The following is a 26,824-nucleotide window of genomic DNA, read 5'->3' as shown; positions in this document are numbered from 1 at the left end:
GAGGAACATTGAACAATGTGCCACACATGTCATATATTGATTGCATATTGACAGGACGTAGGTCAGCTGCATTTAGGTGTAGATGCACAAACCCAAATTATAAATCAAGTTTAAGGCTGGATATATATTTGCTTTTTAACGTCAAAGTTAATTTCTGACTACGTACACAACCAAATGGATGCAGGATACGCCAGGCAGCATCATGTGCACACAAACATGTAGTTAACAGCAATTATCTCATAGCGCCGACTTTAGACTCTGGAGAGTAGAGAAACACTGAGGTGTTATGAGTGCTGTTACTGAGAGAGCAAAGCTAAGTTCCCAACTGTTTGCTTGTCTCCTGTACGTGACTCACCAACAAAACAACTTGCTTCCTTAAATCTACTAAGGAACTTTTATTTGAGTTAATTGTGGTGGTCTCTGGTCATCTGATTTCACACTGAATCCAGCCCACAGACACTAACATCAAGCATTCGGAATAACTAAAGAAACTGTCAATCTTCTCGCTGATGGCGTAGGTCAGTATTAAATTGAGACTGTTTCATAACCAGTTTAAAGTTTCCAGAGGAGTCTCCCCCCCGATGGCCATTAGAAAGAATACAAGTTTAAGGCACTTCATCATTGGCTTCACTTTACATAACTGAATCGGCAGTAATTCAATTCAGACTGATAAATGAACCCAATAATGGCTTATTTCTGAGTATGGTGGTACTCAGTGAAAAAAACAAAACACATGCATAACTTACTATATTTGTATAGTTTGGTGTTCACTTTGCAACCGCTGCAGCTTCCTCACCTGCCATTTTCACAAGTTAGAAAGAGGTTGGTGGTCCCTCCCATTCCGCTACGTAGCAAAGATGAGGGTCAACTGAGGGTGAGAAGTGTCCAGTGTTACCATTATGAGAGCATCACCCAGGTACTCTTGTGCACTGCATTTTGCCATACTTGTCAGTGTGAATGCACTGCATGCACTCAAAATAGCAGTTCGGATCTGTATGGAATCATGATGCTGCCAATACTTACCAAATTTTCTTTGAATAATACATTTTTAAATTGTACAACTTCATTTTATGTCACCTTATTATGTGAGCTCATTTCAGTATTTCAGTAGTGCATAGTCCCAAACAAATGTTCAATTTAATAAGCACCGACAAGTTGACACTGAATACGCCTGGAGCTTTTAGGGCCGCTGGACGTCTGGGGCTCTGGGGCCTGCTTTTCCTGGTTGGTAAACAAGCTTGTGTCCAGTTTATCTTTGAAGTTCTTCTGCCCCCTGGTGGTCAGAAGAATAATAATTCTTAAACTAAATGCTCGAGTCTAATGGAAGCCACCCACAATAAGCAAGCCTACTACTGTCCAAAGGGTGGCGACACGGCTCCTAAACAGTCAGCAGCACACAGAAGAAGAAGAAGAAGAAGAAGAAGGAAAAAAAAAAAAAAAAAGTCAGGAATGTGAAATCCAGTCCGCAGTTTACAGCCCACTCGGCGTTTCTCAAGTTTCACACCGACGCGTGCTCCTCGCTGCTCTACTGAAGTGCTTTGTGTTGTCAGGCAGAAAGACACACCAGCCAGGGTGGCGCGTGTCGGGATTCACATTCACGCCATCAGCGACAAGAATTAGCTAAACAATAGATAGTCATTGTTGTTATCTATTTGAAAGTGGTTATTATTCATCAATTTTGCTACAATGTCGGTGGGTGTGGAGTCTGGATTCTCGAGCGAGGAGGTGTTAAATAGCCGCTTCCCTCTCCATCGGGCGTGCAGGGATGGAGACGTCGGTGCCTTGTGCTCCCTGCTTCAGGGCACCTCAAATCCGGCTGACCTCACGGTGGAGGACACCTTCTACGGCTGGACGCCTATTCACTGGGCCGCTCATTTCGGAAAGGTAGCTCAGTCGCTAGCTGTGGGTATTTAGCGGGACACGATTTCCCGAAATGAAATGTTGGTGGCCAGAATGAGCGCCAACAATCTCCGACACGATCCTCGTCCATTTTCTCATGTTCCCTCCTCCGTTAACGGGTAACGTTAGCCGTTGGGACCGACAAGCAGCCATCGTTAACTGGTGGCGGACAATGGACCATAAACATTCAATTTGATACAGTTCTCTAGCTAATGTCAATGCATGTTACCATAAACTGTACAATTTTATATTTTAGGTAAAATAACGCTTTCAATATAGTTAAATCATGTTAATGTCCTGCGAGTAAAAATCTCACGTCGAGCGGGAACCATTTTAACAGTAAGTTAGATGAGAGGCTGACAAAGGAACAAGAACAAAATAACGCTACTTTATTCAGCTAACGTTAGCTTAACTGACGCTAATTAATCTAAACGTCACTGACATTAATAAACATTGAACGTTAAATAATTTAAAACTAGGCGATGTGAGCATAGAACTGTAACAATGACTAGTAATCTTCTGAAATCATTGTCTAAAGTTATATTTATAACGTGTGGTAACTTGCATCTCAACTTTCCTCCTGAAGAAATACACATAGTTATGCTAAGAATTTGTTTCACACTAACTAAGGTACACCTTAGAAAGGGTGAGTCTACAGTGTGCACAGAAATTGGACGCATGCCCACAGCTATGTGTACTCAGACCAGGCAATACTGTTGCATTTTTTTTGCCTCGAAGGAGCTACTGTAGTACACTTGTCTATACCTGCCCAATGGCTTCCTGGAATGAATTAACCACTGCGCATGCCTTTGTTATCCATCTGACTCCCCATGCGCTGCCCTTCCTTGTGTCTCCACAGCTGGAGTGTGTGATGCGTCTGGTTCAGGTGGGCTGTGGCGTGAATGCGGTGACCTCCAGGTTTGCTCAGACGCCCATTCACATTGCTGCATTTGGGGGCCACCCTGAGTGCTTGTTATGGCTACTCCAAGCTGGTGCAGATATTAACAGACAGGTATGACATCATGATGCACACTAAAACACATGTCTGCAGGCTGTACACCGGGGTGGGATTTTAACTGTTCAGGTTGGCACTTTAAACGTGTCAAGCAATTTTACCAGAACTTTGACAAAACGCCTCAAAAGTATACAGGTGGAGGTCCACATGCGTGAGATAAAAGCCTAGTGTGGTGTGAGAGGTTGAACTCTGACTGATCCCATTAAGAAAGGATCACTCTAAAGTGGGGGTCACAACCTCTCGCAATCTACTGTTACAACTTAGTCTCAACCAGATATTTTTTTTTTTTTCACGTTATGGTTATCTCATTTACTGAGAATGTATTTGTTCTCAGACCGTCGTGTTTTACTCGTCACTCTTTATTTTTAGTCTTTGTTCCCCCTCCATGTACTTTCATGCAGCCTCATGCACCAGGGCTGTATTTTAAGCTCCGCTGCACTGGCTGAGAGAAATCAGATTAGTAGGTCACGGATTACATAACAGTTGTCGTCATCATGAAACGCATTTCTTTGAATTGGCTTTGAATTTTTACAGCATATGTTAAAGTTCACACCTGGGGAACCTTCTCTCTTGGATTCTTAATATTTCCACAGTATTTAAGCTCCTCCCACATTACATTGTGGTTAGAAAAAAGCCTTCTGGTGTTTTTTTTCCCTCCCTTTCTCTTCCATCGGGACTCCTACTAATGTGTAACTGTAAATGTGTGTGGGCGGTGGTGTAGAGTACGCCCTGTTACACCTCTCTGTTTTTTAACTGGAAATGGAGACAAAAGACAGTTAGGGAGGGTATATTTGATTTAAAACATACTCGCACAAACTTTTCTACTGAATCTAAAACAGTGTTTTGGCTCCTTACCACTGTTCTTGTGCACAATAACAGTCATGCCTCTCTTTTTTTTTTTATGTACAACTGCTTTCTTTTGTCATCGCTCAGGACTATGTGGGTGAGTCGCCCATCCACAAGGCTGCTCGTGCGGGCAGTCTGGAGTGTATCAACGCTCTCTTGATTCAGGGAGCGAAAGCTGAGTAAGTCCTGTAATCAGATCTGTGTCTTCATTTCTTTTCCTCTGTACTATCCAACATCTGAGTTCCACCTTTGCAAGGGACCGCCACCAAACTCAAATCAGAGCAGGGACGGCATTTAAATGTAGCATTTAAATGCAGAGGATCGGCAAATTAACTTTACAGATCTGAACGTTAGATTGTCCAAGTTATCAATTTTAGGAAACATGCAAATAAAAGAACTTGGAGCTCCACATTTGGATACAGCCAGAAGGAAGCGGCTCTATTAAATGCTAACTTCACACTAATTCTCTTCAGACTGTACACTATACATAACTGTAAACAGTGCTGGGTAAATTTTTTAAATGTCAACACAACTTTCAAGAGAAGTGCAGACTTAAGTCTTTTTAAGGTCCTTACAATAAAATAACACAATGTCCTGTTCATGCGTGATCAATTCTGGTGTTTAAATTGTATACCAAAGAATTGTGCTTTTAGTTAATGATTGTATGCACTTTGATAAATAGGTGATAATTCTAATTTAGGATTAGACTTTTAGTTATCTTGAAATTTTGTTGTCAGAATGCTAAAGTTCACATGACATAATAGTGATGATTCTTTAACCAGTCCAGCTTAAGACAGTTTGATCATGAAAGACATTATATTAGAATATTAACAGAATTGGTGGCGCTCCCTTGAAAACGTTACATATTTTGTTATTCCTTGAAATTGTTGTTTATCATTGCAACAATTCGCATTAAGTTGACCTCTTTGTGTAATAATATTGGCAAAGACATATTGAGTTCATATGAATTAAGTACCGTTCATTCATATTCAGCAGACACTTTCAAAATATATTTACTAGGAATACTTGCCTTTAATAAAAGTAGATAATTACCTCGGCACAGTGCCTTTATTAGGTATCAGCTTTGTAAATCCAGAACAATTATTACGTGTACAAGAGGACAACTTAATGTACAGGTTGATGAACTGTTCTTAGTATAGTAGGCCATATTGCATGATGTTTGTTAAACCTAGAGTGTGATTTCTTTTAATATTTGTTTTGGTTAGTGTCTTACATATACTGCTTGACTGGATGACCAAATGCACATTGCCTCTTTTTCTGACTTTTAGTATGAAAAGGCTATGATTCTGTTGCATAGAATGAAAATGCATCAATCAAACATAATTGGTTGCAAACTTAATATTTTAGGAAATTGCAAAAAAACCTGCAACCTGGAACAGATTTTTGTTTAGAACGGGTGTTATTTGACTTAAAGAATAAAAACATGCTCTTGGTATTGATAAGGTAAAAAACAAGCATGACCTAGATTATCAGACAGTGAATTTACATTATGTATGTAACCAGCCACCATGTTTCTTACTGTTTTTTTAGGAAGTGGATATATCATCTACATAAATGTTCTACTTAGCCACATTGTCTTAGTTTTTTTTCGTTTAATAGAATACATTGTTCTTGTTGGTGCACAGACGCATGAACAAAAGCAGAAGAGATACAACCTGTCTTTCTTGTTTTTTTAAATTCCGATCTTGTAAGGCCTACAGGGAGACTAAACAATCACAAATGATTGTTACTTTTTGTGTTGCCTTGCACGCCTTAACTCATAGGTACAGTGTACAGTCAACTCAATGGACTTTTAACTTACCTACTGCAGGGCGTAAACATTACGTTTTGAGCTGCTTGTTAATCATACGCTTTCAACATTTTATAAATCAATTCTTTGGCTAGAGTAATGTCTTATGATATTTTAAGAAGCTGACATTAAATGTTGCAGCATATGAAAGTCAAATTTAAATGAGCCATTTTGTCTTTCTCAGCTCAACTATTGTTTTACTTGCAGTTTCATTTTTTTGCAACAAGCTGTATGCCTTTTTTATTCTGATGACTGACTCTAGAGACCCAAAACAACCAGGGGGTTTACACAGGCACAGTTTATTGTGTAGAGAAAATGGTCTTTATGTGGTCTTTTTAAATCCATCAAATGATGTCAGTGAAAAACTGTCATCATATTTACCATAGTGAAATGTTGGCTCTATTTATTAGGCACTTGTTAAAATGAGGATAATCATTGAATGAGTTTTGGTGTCCAGTTACCTCTGGTTCCAATAAGGAATGCTAACAATGCTAACATGAAACATGTATGTATCACCATGTTCTGTTTTTCATTGGACTACATGGTCCCAGTTGCATAAAACACAAAGAAGAAATAAATGACCTGGAATTTGTTATAACTTTTCATGCAGGTTAGTTGAGTCCGACAGCTGAGGCACTTTTATTTGTGTTAGTCTGACTGTTAACCAATGTGATTTGATTTATACTCGTAGTTGACCGTTCATTTTCAACTAAACTCCTGGTTGATTTGTCTGTTTCAACAAGTTAATGTGTTCATGTAGGCATATATATATATATATAATAAATGCCTCAGTTCTTATTGAGGTAATGTGCATTTGGTTATCAGCTGATAAGTAATATTTATGATAAAAATGATGAGTGATTTTTTTCCCTCCTACAGATTACAGATTGTGCATTTAGTTCAGTTATCAGGTTATTTCTTTTAATTTATGACCCAGAAATGTATAGAGGCACAACTGGGAGGGGAACTAAGGCACACTGGGTGGGAATGAGGCTCATGACAAAGTAACTTTAGACTAACTTCAAAATTAAGTTGGTGTCAAATGTCTGTTGCAAAGAAAGTTAAAAATATCTCATTCATATTTTCTTACTAATATAAATAAGCGTTCTTATTTAAAAAAAACAACTAAAAAGATGAATCCAATGAAGCCAAACAAAAGTTGAAAGTTAAATATTACTGAAACTAAAAAGAAAAATATTTAAATTAAAATGGAACGGAAAATCCAGTTAAATTAATAATATTTTATTAATTAGATTAGATTTTGTGTATACATTTACATATTCATAGTCAGATAAATACAGGTGTAATTATTATCTTTTTCATATTGTATTTTTAGTAATAGTACAACACCATTGCAGAAAATTCAGTATGTGGTTTAGTGTATATATATATATATATATATATATATATATATATATATATATATATATTTATATATTTAAACTGTTATATGGATAATATTAAATATATATAGTATTTCACCAAGTCAAAAATATACATAGTGCATTACAGTTGCGTTAACACTATCCTGTAAATAACCATCACTATTTCTAAATGTCCGTTTTAATGGTAACATGAACATGTTGTGGATACCTACATGCTCTCAACCATCTCTTAGGATCTCTTGTCAGTTTGCTGACCACACGGTTCATCTGTGGAGACCGCTTGACAATGTCTCACATCTAAGAGCAACTGTGTACAGTGTAGTGAAGCCAGGTACATGTATGGTTCTCTATATGGAAATCAGAGCATATTAATAGAGTGCTGCAGATATGATGTTTTTTTTTGAAGGCCAAGTCAGAAGTTGGCATCGCACTGCATCCCTCGACAAAAAAACAACGGGATTTTTGGGATTATTACAGAAAATAAACTCTGGGCTATAAACTATACCCACCACACCGCGGTTGTACGGCTTCACCATCAACACCACTAAGCTGAAAGCGGACCAGGGTGGTCTGTGATGATGTTTCGTAGTCTCGCCGTGAGTGCATGAGTGCAAAGATGCCAACCCATTTCCAGGTTTTCAGGACTCATTGCCCCAGCACTTTGTTGGGAATTCCGAGCATATCTATATCCTCCATGCAACTCTCAATATGGAGTAGGCTGCTAACGATGCTAACAGCGCTATTGTTGCAAAACAATTGTAACGGGAGAAACCCTAGTAGAGAGACTCACATGCACAGCTATGTAAACAAAGCACAGAGAAGCTCTGATTACAACACACAGAGAGGGAAAGCAACTTTACTCTCTTCTCAAGTAGCCATTACTCCACTATATCTTTACATTGTTTGCTGCTATATTGATGCTCTGAATCCCGTCTATAGAACCTATTAACGGAGTGTTTTGTCCAGTATTTCAGTAGATTAACTCCAGTGATGTACTCCCATTTATAGTTCTTGATCCATTGCGTGGAGTTTAACAATATCTTTATTAAAACTTGCATAGCCATCCATAACACTCTCAACAGTGGTTTACTACAAGTTTTCAAATTTAAAATCAATACAAAAAAATGCTCAAAATACAACCTTCAACAATGATGCTACTTACTTACAAACATTAATAGTAGGGACACTGAACTTTGTCGGCAACGTTTGAATCCTTGCTATTATCACATATGTTTCTTGCTGGAAACCTACTTCGCTAACGCTTTGCATCACCTCACATCTTCTGTTGCTCTTGAGTGCACCTCAAAGACTGCAGCTGGACAGCTGGCCCTCTGGTCGGCTCCTTCATGAGAGGAGATAATTATCTTGTCAGTGATCTTTCCTCCTAAACTGTATGCGCGGAATGTGTTTTACAACACTTTGCAGCTGTTGCTTTTCCTATTCCTCTTTGCCCTGGCATAGTCAACCTTTTGCTTGTTGAAGAGGGGAAGAAGGGGGAGGGGGGGGTGGTACACAGGAGAAACCGCACTAAATGGATCCATCGCTGATTCATTAGGCAGAACTGCAATTCAGAGAGCTCTCTCACCATCTGCTCCCACCACCGATCCAACGCACTCACTCTGCTAAATGGCTTCTGTAAAGAGCTGACTGTGGTTCCCGAGCACCATGAAACCTCGAGGCCACAGATGAGCCCAGCAGCTCCTGATGGCTGACTTCCGGTTTGAGTCAGGGGCCCCAATACCTCAGTCTGGTGTTGTTTATAAAATATTTGGATGCATTTTATTGTCCAAAATATGAGTTGAAGCTTTCACCCTCAGAGGCTTTTATCCATTTTCATGAAATGTCGGCTTCAAAGAACTGTATATGAGATCAACTGGAACTTTTTTCATGGTTTGATTTATTTCCCTGTTCCCTAAAGCCCATCTACCTATACACTGGTGCTCCTATTCATATCTACACATTTTCCTTGCACATGCTCGCAAAGGAGAGTCCTGGTTCCCGATTTGAATGACAGAAGAGGAAAGTGCGCTCATCCTCGTGTGTTGCTTATCTTTGTCCCATTACAAAGTGAGAAGACGTTTCCATTGGGACAGCAAGTACTACATCAGTTCGCTATGACAGCCTCATGTTCTTACCCTGCCTTGAAGAAACTGCTCTCGCTCGCTCACTTCCCCTTGTCGGTTCTCCATTTAATCCTAGTTAGACAAAAATCAATATCCTCGGCCCTTGCGTCTTAATTAAAAGGTACCTAGGTTTTCCAAAACATAATATAATTCAAATCCATTTCTCTCAATGGGACAAAATTAGCTTAACTTTACCCTTAAAACATAGAAAAGAAGTTCTAATTTCTAACAAGTGTCGTCATTAAAAAGGTTTTTATTGTTTGTCATGAGCCTCTGTGTTAAGGTGGTCCATTAGCTAGCTAGCTAGCTAGCTAGCTAGCTAGCAGCAGACAGGAATGTGTTATGAGGCAGCCGGTGTTGACAGTAATGCAGAGACAGGAGCGTAGAGCAGCAGAGTTAGTCGGGTTAGATTTGCATACCATCATGTACTGAACTGTGTAATGCTAACAATCATCCTGTTGCAATGGTTATTCACTGTCATTTCACTGTATCAAATATTTTGACCTCATACACAGAAATGTTTTCTTTTGTATGTCACAGTATTAACCCTATACAATACCACAGTCTGTTTTGACATCTGATCTTTTGTCACCTTTTCCTTTATGAAAGTGACAAGTTTTCAAAAAAAAAAGTTTTCTATACTGAAACAGAACCGTACGTCTTAATGTTTTGCAGCCATTGAATTGGAAATGACTTGGTTTTTTCAAGTAATCCTAGAAAGGGGAAGAATAGACACTGCTGAGTCTGCCCCGTTCCCTGGGATAGCCGCACTGTTGTGGCATTGAGTGTTCTCACTATCGCTTCCTATCTACACACTGGCAAACTGTTGAGGTATTTCTTGCGGTGATTGGTTTTAATGCTAGGTTTTTATGACTTAAAACTAAAGTTTTAGACCTGCATGCTTTGCTTATTATCCATGATTGTTCCTGTATCTAGCCTTTTTTGTTATTATTTTATGATTTTAGTTTTTTATTTTGTGAACTAACCATAGGAGCCCTTAATATGGACAGGTTTAATCACGTGAGTCCCATGTCAACATGTAGCATGATAATAGGTTGCCTCTGGAAGGTTAGACGATAGCTAGAGAAGACACATATTGTGTGCTTAGGACGGGAAAGCAAAGCATACCAGGCATTTACAAAGAATTAACGCTTCCTTTTTAAATTTCCATACCTAAACTGGGCTAATTAGTACTCTGTTATCCATTTTTTGGATCAGTGCTGACTGTAGATGTCAGGTCTCACTAAAGGAATACTGTGAACGACAGGGATTTATTCAGGAAAGAATATAGTTTAGAATTTCCATCTAATTGGAGGAGAATCTGTGAGTTTACGATCACCCAGCTTGTTTTTGTGGATCCAAAACATAAATAAATGATGTGTTAACATCTGCTGTTGTAAGACTACAGCACTTAAAACCCTCCTCGCTTCTTTTTGATCTAACTTTAAAAGTCTGGGATAAACAAAAAATATGTGGGAGTTTCTACGAGTGCTTTGTCAGAGATCTTATACTCCCTACAATCCTAAAATGAGGGGTGGATTTAACAGTCACCCTCAGGATCAGTTTCTTTTAAGCTTGAAATGAAACAGAAAGCCAGAGATGGAGAGATGGAAGGTTTGGTGGGATTTCAGAACACATTTGGCTCCAGAGGCTGCAGAGTTAAGAACCGGACTTCCTCTGGACTAGTATTGATATGTACTTTGTGTAGCATTTAATGAGGAAAGAATTACATTAAATATAATTTATCTGATTATTACTTAAAGGATAAGATAATGCTGTAAATTCATTAAAATGGATTTATTTACTTTTGCCTCTCTCGTTCATACTGATTTGCTCAGTCAACTTTTTCTGTTCAAAGACATCTCTATGTATATGTTTCTACAGTACTTCATTGTTGAATTGACTTTAAAAAAAGTTTGACGTTTAAAAAAACATTTCTTGGAGTGAGACCAATCCATCTACCTTACCATAACATGATTTTTTTGACATAAATTTAATCTTTTGGAAAAATCCTTTGGAAGCGTTAATTTTGAAGGGGACGGGTAATGTGCAACAAGTTATTGTGTGATTTTAATTTTCTTTGTTTTTTCATTCTTAAATTCTTTATCAAATGTTTGTAATGTGCACTAGCTCTTGAAATGTTTCTTTTTTGCACAACTGTTTAGATAAATTAGCAGAGAAAGAAGAAATTAGAAACAAAATGAATGAGCAAACAGCGCACTTTGAATTCATTCATTGTGTGGAAGTCAATGTCACTTAGTTTTCAGTTAACAGTAGTAAATAGAATACAGTTTAATCACGGATGGATGTAACCTATCCTCTGTACGATGGTATGGATATAAAACACTGCAGATGGTAGTTTTCATGCTTTCTCTCACATTTTTAATGGTAAATATAAGCTTGGCTGTGGGCCAGAGTCCCAATCCTTTGACAAAGACGTGACTGTTTGCTTGGAGAACTCATTTTTGCAGTTCGATGACATTTAGACACAGAACAAGTGCAGCATTGTTGTGTAATTGGCCATTTGGAGAGGAGAGAAATTCTCATCATTAAGCAAAAAGGCCTCTCTGGGTCGGAGGAGGACTGGCAGACATTTGTTCCTCCACAATAATTCCTCATCAGCAGGATAAAATGTAATGTGTCGTATCTGGCAATTTATTCCCTAATTAACTGCAGCAACAACACACTGATAAACATATACAAGAAGAGTTTATCCTTAATTGGATTAGTGTTACTTATTCACATTAATAAGACAGAATAGGGTTTTATTTTCCAGTGAAATTGCTTCCATACTCATTGTCTGGAAACAACACTGTTTGCTCATTCATTATTGAACTCTGAAAATAATCTCAGTCCTGCTGCGCCTGGATATGATTAACACAACTGTATGTAGTGCAAAGACTTAAGTTTAACAATGAATGGTGCTACAAACACCTCTAGAGTAGTGAAGTCGTTTATTTTTCATCCTCTTGTTCATCTCTCTTGAAACGAGGTAACGACTAAGCCTCTGCAGCTTCACCTTCCCACCAGAGGATTCCTGGATTTCTACTGGTTGAAGGTCGTAGTTTGTCCTTGTTTGATTTTTCCTCTGAAGATACAACTTGCATACCGACGTCCTTTGGATGATCACCTTGTACTTGTCTTGGGAAGACTTCTACAATCTTGCTTTGCCCGTCTCTGTCACCACTTTCGTTCTCCGGACTACAACTTGTATTCGGCTCTCTTTGGTTTACGTTCTGCATCTTTACATTTGGCACATGGCTAAATCGTTTGCTGGAATCTGGATGCGGCTTTTCAGAAATCCTTGATCAAGTATCACCGGTGGAAATGTGAGAAGACGGCGGCCTTTCACCCTTTTGCCAAAAAAAAATCCTCCTTGATGTTGCATTCCTCCTGCAGACAAAAAGAAGCTCCTCCTCTTGGATTCAACCATCCTTTGGTAGAAAGATCTTAGTCGTCCCGTTACTTCAGGTTTTCCTCAGAATAAACAGGTGCATACCTACAGTTGTCCTAATCATGTCCTCTCGCAGCAGATGTGTTTGTCAAGATTTAAGTTTTATGGAAGAGGCCAATGATCCAAACGGATCAGTCGTCATCTCATGAGGATGACGAATATGATGTGAGGGGGTAGAGCAGCACAGGCTATTTCTATACATCTGTGTGTCTGTCTGTGTGCGTGTGTGTGAGTGAATACTTAATGAGTCTGTATGTGTGCGCGCTTGAGCGTGTCTTATTCTGTTTGTTTTTATTTGTGTACCTCAAGCGTACAGTGAGTGTCCCTAACACTCGTCCTTCTCGTTGTGCAGCATGAGGAATGCCAGTGGGCTGACTGCTGCTGACTTGGCCCACGCCCAGGGATTCCAGGAGTGCGCAGAGATTCTCTCCAATGCCCAGAACTTCCAACAAAACATGGCCCAGTCCCATAACGGGTCTTTTCTGAATGGCATGACCCAGAACGGGGGCCACCACGCTCGTCCCATCATCCAGGGACGCAGCTTCTCAAACGGCGTGCCCAACAGAAAAAGGTCGTTCGACGGCATGGAAGCAAACCCGGTGAAGAAGGCGAAACCCAACGGTAGGTCACCGAACTTGTCAAATCTGTGTTTGGTTACGCTTAGACATTTTTCTTCAGGGTTTCTTTGAAAGGAAAAAGCGCATCAGCATGCTCCAGCTGGAACATCTTGTATTAGTTTAGACTGCTGCACATGCAGTCATGCTGGACAAAATCACCAAACATGGCTGCTGAAGACAAATACAAGACATGTGGGGTCTGTGTGTGTCGGCCTTCATGTAGAAATAGAAGACCGACATAAACTGTAGTCTATTTGTAGACTTTAAACATCTGGAGGTGGTTTTCTGTTATTAATAAACTGTAAAGGAAGAGCGGGGCTTCTGATTGACATTCTCAACTGACAGTGCTGCAATAGAGTGGGCTTGAAGTGCAGAACCATAATATAAAGTGGATGACAAGATACTTAAAAAAAAGGGATTTAGAGTTTTGACTGTAAATGATTCAAATTCAAAAATCCAGTATAGTATTAATTCTAAAAGCAGCACACCATGGCCTAATGTTTCTGTCATGTCTGAAGATCTTAGCTTTACGTTTGTGTGCATCTTATTCTCGTAGGTCTGGGCTTGCCACCACAGTTGCTTAATGGGAATGGGCCGCTGGGCGGCGCCGGACAGGCCCAGATGGAGAGCATGAACATGGAGTTGGCGGCGACCGTAACCTCAGGTGGGCCAGGACCCTTAGCATTTGGGCTGAATGGGTTTGCGCCACCACAAGGGCCGGGGCTCATGGATCAGTGTGAGGACCAGGGGGCAGGAGGCCGGTCTGGCTCTGCCGCTAAAGAGCTGGAGGTCATCACTGTGGCGTCGATGCAGACCCCGTGTCGCTGCACCAACTCTTATGCCTACCTGTAGAGGCCACATGCTAATCTTCCACTTTTGTGCAGTATATCTTTTTTGGTATTGTCTGGCTATGTTTTTTTAACACATGCATAAAGGAGTAAATTTGTTTTGATTTTGTGGTAAGCTACATTTAAAAGATGTATAGCCGTGTGTGTGTTCTGTATTTTCTACTTTTCCATGTACCTAGTTCTACTCGGATGGATACAGATATTGAGATTTCTTTGTTATACAGCTATATATATTTAAGGCATCCGTCCAGCTATACAGATTATTGTTGTAATGGTTTTATTTAGTAGATTTATGATAGAAGGATGAGTTTCGTTTTGCACAATTATATAGCAGCATCCCAGAAAACTTAAACTTATTGGCATCCCCTCGACACGGCCGGGCCACCAGTGCAAATACGTCATATTGGCATAATGGCAAAAATAAAAGTCAGGGTCGTCTTTATTGCTTGTCAAATTGTGCATTGTTGCATAATAGCAAAAGGGTGAACTTCATTGGTCATGAAGATGTTTCTATTGTGCTGGGAACGTCTGACTTTCATCCCGAATAGGTTAGAAAAATAGTTTCTTTACTATTCTATCAGAGAAGAGAGTATACGCGGGAGATATTATATCTAAATGTTGATCGGATTGTTCACTTTAGTAACAAGTCCCCCCCCCCCCCCCCCCCCCCCCCCCCCCCAAGTTAAGTTTATTAAATTCAATTGAGTATACTTAGATTTTAAATAATGCTCGATTGGCGATGACATTTCTATAAAATATATAATATTAATATACACAGAGGAAATGTCTTCTGACGTTAACCGTTACCACACATTAGTTGACGCTGTTTTGTATTCAATACTTGCCTTATGCCAAAGCATATCCCAACATGAATGTAGCTTGTAAAGTATAAACGATTCACTGTGCAGCTTCTTTGTTTTCTAGGTGTCATGTACTCAGACATAGTGGTCCATAAGCTTGAATTTTGCTTATTTCTCTGCTTTTTTCTTTTTTCTTTATTTGATGCTCAAGTATGGTGAATGTTTACTCTAAGCAAATGGTTTTTTTTAGGCAACTAGCAGGGCTGTGCAGATCTGTAGGTTACATAACACCCAATCTGATTTAAAAATTGGTAATTGGCCATTTTACAATCGGTAGTTACTTTTAAACGGTACTGCTCAAGAAAATTTGCATGGATTCGCAAAAAGCCTTATTTCTCGAGCTGTATTGAATAGTCGAACAGTAACTTAATGTACAATATTCAACTTTTATAGATACTGGTTACAGAGATTCTGTGTTCTTTCTGTATTTTGGAGTACAATTTCATGTCAGTTGGTTTCTGTTTACTTTGCCCTACATGGCGGAACGTTTGAGTGCATAGTCATTCAGTTGGAACATCCAATGCTTAGTACTGAGCAGGTTTAGCTTTGTACTTGATTGTGTGAAATCATTAAATGTTGATTCATTTTATACATGTGACTGGTGGACGTTTGTTTTCTTGATGTATTCTCATGCATCTGTCAAATCCTGTTCTTATGGTGTTTTTGCTGGCCTGCAAAACGTGGAAAAAAGTTGAATTATTTTCAGATTAATGCAAAGGAAGACTTAGAAATATATACATGAAACTAGAGTAAAGTTTAAATGGTGTCTGCTCGTTATGTTGGGTTTTGGATTATGGTGGACCAACACGTCTGAAAGATTTAAGGTTTTCTTCACTGGATGCAGGAGCTTAAACACCGCTGTGGAGACAGAACTAGGTCAGTGTAACACAGCAGTGACTATGTTAAAGCTACCACAGATCAGGATGCAACCTATTTAAAACAGGAGGTCAGATTTTGTGAGTTTGCATAAGGCTCTGGAATGTACTTTGCAATTTATTGATCAACTTTTTGTGAAAGCAAAAGGTATTCTTCTCTATCGTGTTGAAATGTAGTCCCATAATGGCTTCTGAACTTCTATAATAGTTGTGCAAAACAAATTAAATTTTTCGTCTTTTTTTCCCCCCTGCCTCTCTTTCTATATTTATAGAAAAATAAATATTGTCACAAATCAATATATACCCTTTGACATTTGTTTCTCGTTTTCAGTGGCAGGTGAGGATTTTTCCTCAAATGGCCACAATCAAGCGGAGCTTCCATTTGGGTGTTACCCAGAAATCCTCCACGGCCAACTCTCCTACAGCGACTCATCTGAGAGCAGCAGCGCAGGCAGCCAGGTGGAGCACCAGAAGTCTGTGAAAGCAGAGCAGCTGTACGACCATGCCTTCTTCACCACCATGCTTCTCTACCATGGATCCTAAAGGGCAGAAGAGCTCATTGACAGGCTGTCCTTTTTACCTGAATGTCATATACGCCAGCATTAATTTGCCTTAAAGCCATTGAGTGGTTCAGTTATTCATTGAAATTCTTTGTTTTTGCTTTTGTAAAGGGCAGGCCCGTCGTTGTGGATGGACTGTGTAACAGATTGTTGATTAAGAAGTGATATTTTTTTTTTGTTTGTTGTTAAAGAGGAAGTGCTTATTATTCAAGTTTGATTACGCTGTATATAGACGTGCTAAACTAAGTATCTGCATTGAACTTCTGCCAATATTTGCATTCCGTTTCTGTGATCCCTGCTTCTTGGTTTGAATAAAAGAATATGTAAGTGCAACCCATGCTACTCATTAAGAATTAAAACAGTTTTGCAAAAGTTAAAGTTTGATTCAGCTTATTTTTGGACAGCAGTTTTGACAAAGTGAAATAAATCCATATCCAGGCAAAGATGCCATGTTAGCCAATAATAAAATAGCTGTATATAAATTGTGGTATTGTCTAACCCTAAAACTTCCTCTTATTTCATATATTGGAATCCTCCGTTTTACTGCAGATAGCCAAAGCATCTTTATGTTTGTTCTTAATGTGTATTTAATATCTAGCTGCATTAATCGAAGTGTTTGTTAGCCCGTTTATTCCAGAATACAGCTCTACTACCACCTGTGTAGAGGCACAGCTGTACTGTATACGTTACTGACAGTCATCTGTCAATAGGGGGCGTCCTTCGTCATAGCTGCGCTGCACAAACACCACGTCACTGTGAATGCGAGTGGGGGAGACAAAAAATCCTGTCAAATAAAACAACGTGATATATAAACGTATGTTGCCGATATACAACAAAATGTACTTCTCAAAATATGTTTTCTAAACGGTAAAAATACCTGTACTGATTTTCTTATGCAAGAACATGTTTTGAACTCTGTATTTTAAATAGTCTCCCCCTCTTTCCAAAGAGTGGTATCGTCCGGTAAACCTAGCTGGGCTAACTAGAGAGTCATGATTATCCAGAGAGACAGAAAGCGTCGGGCCACTGTGAATAAGTAAAAATAACCATTAAACACAATATAACGTTCTTGATCAAATACTTTGGGTTATCAATACGTGTGTCACAAGTACACGATGTCAACCCCTGCTAGAAGGAGACTTATGAGAGATTTTAAACGGTAAGTTGATGGGTAGGAATTAACCGGTTGATGTTTGTTGGTTACGATTTGTCAAAAACAGCTAACGTTAGCTTAGCTTACATTAGCGTAGCAAATCTAACCAGTATATATATTTTGTATTATATATTAACGTATTGACTCACCGAACCATATATATGAACGTGACGTAAATGTTGTGTATTGTATCGTGTTTTTAAGAACCTGAAATATTTAAGTGAAATAACATTAATTTAGTAAAAGCGCTTCGCCCACAGCCAGCTACAGAAGCTAACGCTGCTAGCATAGACGTGCAAGTTAGCAGGATAGAGTTACAGTTTACGGCTCATAGCTAACTCTATAAACTATATATGTAAATGCCCGTGACAAGAGACTGGTTGGCCATTTTATACTTTGGCTAAACACATTTAATGCAACTTATCCAACGTTAATACTTCGTGGATTTAGGCTCTCGTTTCTTCAACATTAACTGGCATAATGTACGATGCTAACCAACATTAACTGTTACCATGTACGATGCTAACCAACCATTAGCTCTGTTACCATACGGTCCCTACAAAAGTACAACAGTTCATTAAAAGTAAGCTATTGAAATCTTTCACATGCTTCTATAGTGTATTAGGAATTTTGCAAGTGATCGTATTTGACTTTGACAAATATGTGTCCTACGGTTTGTTGCAGGTGTGAGAGATTAACTCCGTTCTGACCGTTAACCTTTAAATATTTTATAAGGGTCCATGTGACGAGAAGAGGAGTATTGTTCCGCTACCTACACAATGCTCTTGACGTGTAATTCTTTTATTTTGTTATCAACGAGATGTTTAATTTAGGGTACAGTTAATCGTAAAAAAACAAAGACAATATTTTTCACAAATGTTCCCCTATTCAAATCTAGCTTGGACTTTAAGCTGGCACAATATGAGGGTCTGTTAGTAATTACCTTAATGTTTGTATCAGCTGATAAAAGTTTTAAGATGATGCATTGTAGTTGGCAAGAAATTACAATGCCCACATGATTCATTGCTTGATTCATTTACAGAGGCAGGTGCTAATGTGATTTTTGCTCAAAGCAGAAGATTGAATTGCATTTTGATAAAATACTAAAAGGTACAACCAAGGTGGGACAATAATCAGCTGCCAAGATACATGTAGCTATTGCTTAGCCGTTAATAATGGACAATAATGGACGTTGTGGTTTCCAGTGAGTAGGTTGTAAAGGTGCGGCGCTGTCCAGAGTACAGGCCCCAATTCCATTTCCCCCCTCAAACACAAATACATTTGGGAATTATTCACACACACCAAGGAGATTGATAGAAATTACCAGTGCTTTGCTTTGCCTTACCAGTATAGGCCGATATTTACATCAAAATAGAGTATTGTTGGGAGAAACAAAGCTATTCTATGTAAAATTAGACATTCAGCACCACCATAGAACCAGAATAGAATAATCCTTTGTTTCATAACCACATATTTCAGCCAGTGCGACGATTTGACTGCAAGACTGTCGAATGAGGCTCCTTAGATTGAGTAGTGGACTACTCAGGGTCACCCCTACTTTCAAAAATAGAATTTGGCTTATTGTCAAGAGGAAAGTAGTCAGTCAATCATGGCATTCACCTGACTGGTGTAATAAATCTAGTTTCTGCTTGTGGAGCATGGTTTACAAGTCCTGCAGTAACCCTTTACCTTTCTGTTATGAAGGCTACAAGAGGACCCGCCAGCTGGTGTCAGTGGTGCCCCATCTGAAAACAACATTATGGCGTGGAATGCAGTCATATTTGGGTAAGACATCGATGCACAGCGTAATGTACATGGACAGATTCTTCCCCCCAACTATAGATGTTATAAGTGTGTGTGTGTGTGTGTGTGTGTGTGTGTGTGTGTGTGTGTGTGTGTGTGTGTGTGTGAGAAGTTCAAAATGAATGACGAAATACATTTTTGTCTCTCACTCACAGCCCCGAAGGAACTCCCTTTGAGGATGGTAAGTGTCTCACTCTGTTAGTTAATTATTATTTAGTTTAGTACGGCATGTTGTCACTTTATCACATGTAAAACTACTCTAACATACTTAACCATTCAAACCCCTTATTTCGAATATGTTTACATAGATGCACAAATAGTCTTTTTTGTGTCTCGTCTTTGTCCCAGGTACATTTAAACTCATTGTAGAGTTCACAGAAGAATACCCCAACAAACCACCCACAGTACGATTTGTGTCAAAGATGTTTCATCCAAATGGTAGGATTGTTGTACTGTCTTCTGGCTTATTACAGTATTACAATTCATGCGTGGTGTTTAATTGTGTTGTTTTGTTTCCCCACAGTCTATGCAGATGGAAGTATATGTTTGGACATCCTACAGAATCGTTGGAGTCCAACATATGATGTGTCCTCTATTCTTACATCTATCCAGGTAGAACTTGTCAATAAACAACAATATATTAACATATGTTATAATGTCAGGCAGTACTCGGTTTTCAGTAATACAAAACAGAAAGCAAACCTTCTTTAACGTTGAGAAACTATGATACACATACGATTGTACAAAATGAGCCCCTGTGCTAACCTACGCTAATGGAAATGTTTGCAAATACGGTCAAACTTAGAATATGATACTGATGGTTAGGGCTGCTACTTGCAATTACTTTCAGTGACGATTCATTTGATATTTTGAATATCTTAAGCACTTAATCTTTTGAACCTTAAATGTAAGAAAACCAAAAAATGTCCAGAGCCAATTGTACATCTTCAAGTGTCTTGTTTTGTCAGACCAACAGTCCAAAAATATAAAGTTACAGTCACAAAAGACTAAACGGCGAGTTTTAAAATGTTCTGACCGGTGACCAGCAGATTTATCTTCTACTTTTGTATTTTGTCAGCCACATTGGCACATTTGTGCCGCTGCCTGCATGATAGTTTTACGTGGGCACACACAGCTGTGTCATAGCTAGACACACAGCATGTCGTCAGTGGGGAAGTTCTTCAGCATGAGGGAAGATGATATAAAGCTTGCAATTTGTCCAAAATAAGCCACAGAGGAACAACTGTAAAACCATTTTGAACAACTTAATCAGACACTTATTGTATTGTCTTTCACTCTCACACAAGCTGCTCAGAGTAGTAATAGTAGTAATCTTGTGAAATGTAGTTTTTGTTGAGAAACTTGAATAAATACATTTGTTTTAAGGCGACAGCTATATAAAATAGATATGAGAGAGGGAATAATGACATGTTTATCCTCCTAAAACTTAGCTCATTATACATCATTATTATAATGCAACGGTAATTTTAATCAAAGCAAGTGTTTAAATAAAAAAAAAGTAATTGATTTCCTAATTATTTGAATTGTGTTTTTATGCAAATAACAACTGCAGATGATCATTTTGTTGGCGGTTTACATTGACTTCGATGGTTGAAATGATTTTTTACGGACGATCCAGAATGGTGGTGAAAAAAGTTAGTCTTGAGCCTTGCTGTCAAATCTAGTTCTTAGAAAGAAAAACCGAATCGGCAGGTCAGACTTTTAAAAATATGTGGAAACATTTCAAAATTCAAAATATGCATTTGTGAATGGCTTATGACTAAATGGCGTTAACGCAGGTTGGCTATTTTCCACTATAATGCTCACCGTCAGTATTTCTCTCCTCCCACAGTCCCTGCTTGATGAACCAAACCCCAACAGTCCCGCCAACAGTCAGGCCGCTCAGCTGTACCAGGAGAACAAGCGGGAGTACGAGAAGCGTGTGTCTGCCATCGTAGAACAAAGCTGGAGAGACAGTTGACCTGACAATGCCGATAGCTGCTCTCTCCATCGTTAAGCTGCGTGTGCTGCAAGGTTTAGTGGAGTACCTCTTACCCCCCCCATCTTTTTGATTTTAAGCTTTTATGCACTTTACCGTCAACTTCCCTTCATAGAACTTTTTTTTTTTTTTGCCCGTCAAGAGGGATTTATTTTTTCTATTCCATCCCACGTTTTCCAGTCGGTCGGGGGAAATGTGCTGAATCTTGCCTTGATGTTTTGTCAGTATGGACTTGTGGGCCATTACCCAAAAATTCTGGTGTGTTCTTACTTGCTGTAATAGCTCCTCATGACTTGTGCTAAATGTCTTGGGGGGTGTATGAATTCCGTCATGTTCTGTTGTGCTCTTTACCTTTTCCTTTGTCAGCTCCTATGTGATCCATCCTACCTTCCCTGTGGGAGAATGAGCAGCCCGAGCATCGCGGACTACAACTAAATCAGACATCTTTACACCGTGTCTTTTGCTGTGTTTTGAACTCTGTTACATGCATGACAGAAAGAGTGTATTCACGTTCCTGTTCAGTACTCGTGTATATAAGAAACCTGCAACTGAATTTATGTACAGATTTTACACTGGTTGTCCCCTGTGTCATTTTTTTCAGCACTTGTAAATAAAAATGGCAAATCCATCTTTATGTGAGGAGCTTTTTATTTTAACTGCAAATTCAATACTTCTTGAACTAGACTATAAACAACCTTACTTTCCTTGACAGGGGTTACAAAATAATCTGAGGCACTGACCATGAAGTGAACCATGGTAACATAATGCCATACAAAAGTTATAGTATGTCAAAAAAACAATACTATAGCAGGTCATGATTATATGCCTCCGCCAATTTTATTTAATTAGATTGTCATATTTTTAGAATTAGCATATGAATTTGTGGCCCAATACAGGTTTTGAAAAGCCATAGTATGCCATAAAAAAGCTGTAGTATAGTATGTAATAATAAAAGCCATAGTGTAGTGTGTCATAAAATGTAATTAACTAGAATTATCGCCTCACCGTTTAACCTCTGCCAACCAGTCAACTTCCCATTTGCATCAATGTCCCTCCAAAACGTCATCTTGATGCCATGAACTGTCATAATTAGCGTATGAATGAATGTCCAAAGAAGACATTCCTGAGACGTCTCGTTCATAAGAACGGACGGGTGGACAACCTGAAAACAATACCTCTGGAGTGGAGGCATAGGAATGTAAAACTAATCTTTAAACCAGCGTGGTTGGTTTTTTTGCCACTTAGCAGCTAGTGAAAACATCTTCAAATGATTCTTTATTTAGAAAGGTTTTATTTGTGAAATGAATTGAGCATATATGAAGGAGTGGGTGATGTTGCATGCATGATGAAAACAAAAAGGGGCAGTAAGTTACATGCAGGTTGAACTGTGTCCATCTTTTACTAATAATACCAACAGTCTTGTTTCTCAGCCATACAGAAGTTACAAAAATAACTATTTACAACATTCCTTTACTTTTAAACAGTGCTGCCAGTAAATGGTAACAAAGACAAAACAAACGTAATAGTAGTGTTCACTGGGTCCGACAGAGCGAGCTACCTGTTGTAGGCCCTCTCCTTCTTGGCCCTCTCTAAGGCCTTGTCCATGCTCTTCTCGTTCTCACCCCTACACTTGGGGCAGTACCACTTGCCTTTGGGCTTATGATGGAGCCCGACACATGAGAAATGAAACCACTCAATGGGACATTCGTCGTTATCGCAGCCAATCATCTCGCCGTAAGACACCTGCTCACACAGGCAGTATGTTGGCTCATCTGGATCGATGGGCAGGTCTGGCGGGGACACTTCTCTCTCGGATTTACCTTTTGACCGTTTCTTCTTCTTTGAAGACGTTTTGGCTCTCTTTTCCCGGGATGCGCCCACTCCCGCTTCCTCCACGTGGTCCACACCCCCGTAACTTTCCCGGCTTTCTCCATTTTTCTGACGTCTTGAGCGTTTTCCTCCGGCCTTGTCTCCACCGGCCGAGCCTGGGGTAACCTCGTCACGCTTCTTTTCGTGGTGGCTGGTTTTGCCCGGAGTAACGGTGGCTGAGGATGATGATGACGACGACATCACGGACACTGCAGTGGCTGTCATGGATGTTGCTGTGGGAATGTGAGTCTCTGGGACTTCTTGAGAGGAAAGGAGAAGTTCAGAATGCCAGTCGATTTGTCGTGTTCGGTTCTCCACCAACTCCACCTGAAAGAAAGACGGTTCAGATTTACTGTAAAGCTCTGCCCGCTGTTGTCTGAAGTACATGTGGATGACTGAAAACTTGCAACACTGGAACTAGAATTAAGACCATAACTTGTTTGGGTATAAAGTGGCAAGCTGTAGAATGGAGTTCCAATGGTTTTGTATGTGAAAAGTTAATCTCTGCAGGCAAAAAAACATATTCTTAAATAAGAAATCTGTTTGCTTTTTTTATGCCATCATTTTTCATCTGCATAATTTACCAGGCTGAAAAGCAAAAGGTTAGACATGCTCCTTGTTTATCCAGTTACGCAGTATAACATTACAACATTCTGTCAATAACCAGATGTGCAGCAACATAAGTATTCACAACCTTCAAAGAAATTCAAATGTGTACAAAATGGAATCCCAATACAAAAAGGCCTTTTATCATCAGGTATAAAAAAGCTTCTTTTTTTTTTTTTACTCAGGGTAGATTTTCTGAGCACAGATGTTCCTGGAAAAGCACTTCTGTGTCCTCACACAGTTGCACACACTCAGAACTGGAGGTTTGCCAATATGCAGCTGCAGGGCTCTCTTAACGTACCATTTGACCGGCAATCTGGATCTTCTCATCTCCGAGCTCTTGACTACGGATCAGCACTCTCTGAATGGATAACTGAAGCTTTCGCCTCTGAAGTGAGTCAGATTCTCTGCGATACCGTTCATAAGCATCATCAAGCTCCTTCAGAACATCTGCCAAAGAAGAAATCAAGGGGGGAATTCAAATGGGAATAGGACGACTGAAATTCAACATATTCTCAAAAGGTACACACAAACTTAATTATATTGCTTGTCATATTAGATAATTTTCTGTATTATGTGGTGTGGAATGTCTTTTATTCAGTGAATAATGAGTAATAATGACTACATCAGTTTTAGCTACGTGAAACAGGAGTGCATGTGTTGGGTTCAGAGATGCCAGTTCAACGTTTGAACTAGTACTACCGCATTATAGTTTTTGTTAAGTTTAGTCTGCAGTCGGCGAAGATGAAAGGTGCATCCTGTATGTTGATCAAGCATGACATGTGGACAAGACAGGAGGTGAGACCCACTACTTTGGGGGATTGTAATGAGACTGATGAGAGAGCAACGTGGTGGGTGTTAGGCTCAATCTAGTGGGAGAGGTTAAGAGCCAGCAGGTTCAGACGTGCAGCTACAATGTAGTGTGTAATTGTACATTATAGCTACAAGTCTACAATTTACTAAGTAATTTGCTAAGTGATCAGTCGGTACACTTGTTAAAGTACCTTCTAATTCACTTGGTTTAGTGCGGGGGGAAAAAAAAAATATGAATGTATACATGTAAGTTTAATCTCCATATGTCATGAACCGCATGCCCATCTGTAATGTACAATCACACAGGAAGACAACAATTATATTGCTGGCCTTATTTGATCACTGCAAACACACACACACACACACACACACACACACACACACACACACACACACACACACAGTGTCAGCTACTCTAAAATTCCTCTGTAGAATGTGCCAAGTGTACCAAATAAACATTGCCAGCATGTTCTCCATGATAAGTACCTAATTACATGGTACTCTCAAGGAAAACTCCTAAGAAATCACAGCCACATTGTTTGCCATTTTCAACTGCGGTATCTGTTAAGTCATTGTTTAACTATATGCTACTACATGATTTTTGCAATTAATTTAGTATTGATTAATGTAGATGATGATTCTTAAATTGTTATTCTCATGGAAAAACATTAATATGATTATCATGAGATTTTCACAGGGATCTGTACCAAACAAAGATGCTTTTTTGTGTGTTTTTCCTTTAATAAATAACATTTTGATTAATTGTGAGGACCTATTTTTTTACCTTGATACTTGGCATCAATTTCCTTCATGAGGGACACACTCCTCTGCAGGTCAAACGGTAGTGACTCCACCAGGTCCAAATACTCCTCTACGTAATTCACAACGACGTGGCTCGGGTCGCCATTGGTCGGGTTCAACATCGTGAACCCCTTTTCTTCACGGAGAACACTCCGACGCCTGCACCTGTTACCAACAAATCATTATTAAAATGTAAAATGTGTAGTGTTTCTTTAAAAGATGTTCAAACGCTGTTTTCCTGGCAACTATTACTTCATTTAGTAACTTCAAACGTCCCTGATATAAAAGTCGTTGGGTATTTGTCTTGATTTCCAGTATAAAGCATTTTAAATCAGTCCGGAAACAAACACTATAGTAGTCAAAATGAGAAAGGGGGAGGGGGCAACTCATCTGAAGTCAGCCATCCTAAAGATCGCTTGCTACGTGTACTATATATCTGCCAACAGAGAGAAACTAGTTTGGGGCAGAAGAAACACAACTCTTTTAAGAAGAAAATAAATATAAACATTGCGAGTTCAGATGGACAACACGTTACCGTTAGTTACTTGAAGTGAATACTGACAACAACGATAAACACTAACGTTAGCACAACACTGATGTTAGCTAGGTAAGCTAGCTAGATTTCCCGATTAACTAACGCCAAGAAACGTCGGATAAAAGATAAACCGACACATTAATGTAGAATCAACCACATATAAGTCCGATTGAATATGTCCATCGACAACAGCTCCTGTGTCTAATTTTAGTCGTGGCGATTAAATAACGGTTACAGATAACGTTACGAACTTCCTCCTCTTTGCACATTTGAGATTAGCCAACTCTAAAAATCTTACTTTACAAAACGAAACATATTATCAGTGATGTTAGTCGCTTACTGACAGCACTGAAACGTCAGCTAACGTTAATGTATCAAACACAAAGATACTAACCAGTGTGAAGAAAAACACTTCATTCAATCACATCGTAAACAATCACACAACACTCAACTGCTAACTACATCCACAAGCTACCGTTACACACATAATTACGAACATTAAGCAATAATTTAGACACTTTAAGCGGCCTTATTTATATCATGTTCGCGTCAATGTAACAGTTAGCTAAATTAGCTTCTGTTAGCATTACACGCATAACGTTACTTAACGATTCACATGAGACGCAATGCAAAAACTATCATTCAACAAAGCTTAACTAAACGTATCTAGTTTGTAGCGAGGCGGCTTGCAGATTAACGTACCTGTGTGGATAATAATAGCTTTGTTTTCAGTGGCAGACGTTGAACACTCCGTAATGCAGTTGTTGCTGTTGTTGCTAACGCTAGGTCGTGTGTAGAGTGGACCACCAGTGTAACGTTAGTGTTGGTCCTACTAGCCCAATGGATTTTAATGTTAGCTGTCAGCTAAAGTGCCTGAGCAAATATTTAAGTACGGAGCGGTCACTGATACAAGTATAATATACACTACTTCCGTTTGGCTTCAACCATTGACT

General features: G+C 39.2%; 3 protein-coding genes across 3 annotated transcripts; 2 read left to right on the top strand and 1 right to left on the bottom strand.

Annotated features, from left to right (window-relative positions):
- Positions 1-1,466: 1,466 nt before the first annotated feature.
- ankrd10b (ankyrin repeat domain 10b) lies at positions 1,467-16,670 on the top strand. The gene is made up of 6 exons (XM_068704928.1): positions 1,467-1,884; positions 2,759-2,911; positions 3,848-3,939; positions 12,885-13,153; positions 13,706-13,813; positions 16,064-16,670. Exons 1-6 carry the CDS (start codon positions 1,687-1,689, stop codon positions 16,273-16,275), a joined length of 1,032 nt encoding a protein of 343 aa, XP_068561029.1. The 5' UTR covers positions 1,467-1,686; the 3' UTR covers positions 16,276-16,670.
- A 619-nt stretch (positions 16,671-17,289) lies between these two features.
- ube2al (ubiquitin conjugating enzyme E2 A, like) lies at positions 17,290-21,875 on the top strand. Its single transcript, XM_068704927.1, has 6 exons — positions 17,290-17,451; positions 19,150-19,230; positions 19,404-19,429; positions 19,597-19,686; positions 19,772-19,860; positions 21,101-21,875. The coding sequence occupies exons 1-6, from the start codon at positions 17,408-17,410 to the stop codon at positions 21,227-21,229; spliced, it is 459 nt and encodes a 152-aa protein (XP_068561028.1). The 5' UTR covers positions 17,290-17,407; the 3' UTR covers positions 21,230-21,875.
- A 643-nt stretch (positions 21,876-22,518) lies between these two features.
- On the bottom strand, positions 22,519-26,702 carry ing1 (inhibitor of growth family, member 1). The gene is made up of 4 exons (XM_068704926.1): positions 26,574-26,702; positions 25,320-25,501; positions 24,024-24,172; positions 22,519-23,443 (listed from the first exon to the last, which is right to left on the bottom strand). Exons 2-4 carry the CDS (start codon positions 25,456-25,458, stop codon positions 22,802-22,804), a joined length of 930 nt encoding a protein of 309 aa, XP_068561027.1. The 5' UTR covers positions 25,459-25,501; positions 26,574-26,702; the 3' UTR covers positions 22,519-22,801.
- Between the last annotated feature and the right edge of the window lie 122 nt (positions 26,703-26,824).

This window comes from Cebidichthys violaceus, unplaced genomic scaffold (assembly GCF_023349555.1).
Source record: "Cebidichthys violaceus isolate CVI_PGR_0920_01 unplaced genomic scaffold, fCebVio1.0.p SCAF_11, whole genome shotgun sequence".
NCBI classification, from domain to species: domain Eukaryota; kingdom Metazoa; phylum Chordata; class Actinopteri; order Perciformes; family Stichaeidae; genus Cebidichthys; species Cebidichthys violaceus.
The sequence above is the reverse complement of the archived record's forward strand: the minus strand, read 5'-3'. Positions and strand labels throughout refer to the sequence as shown.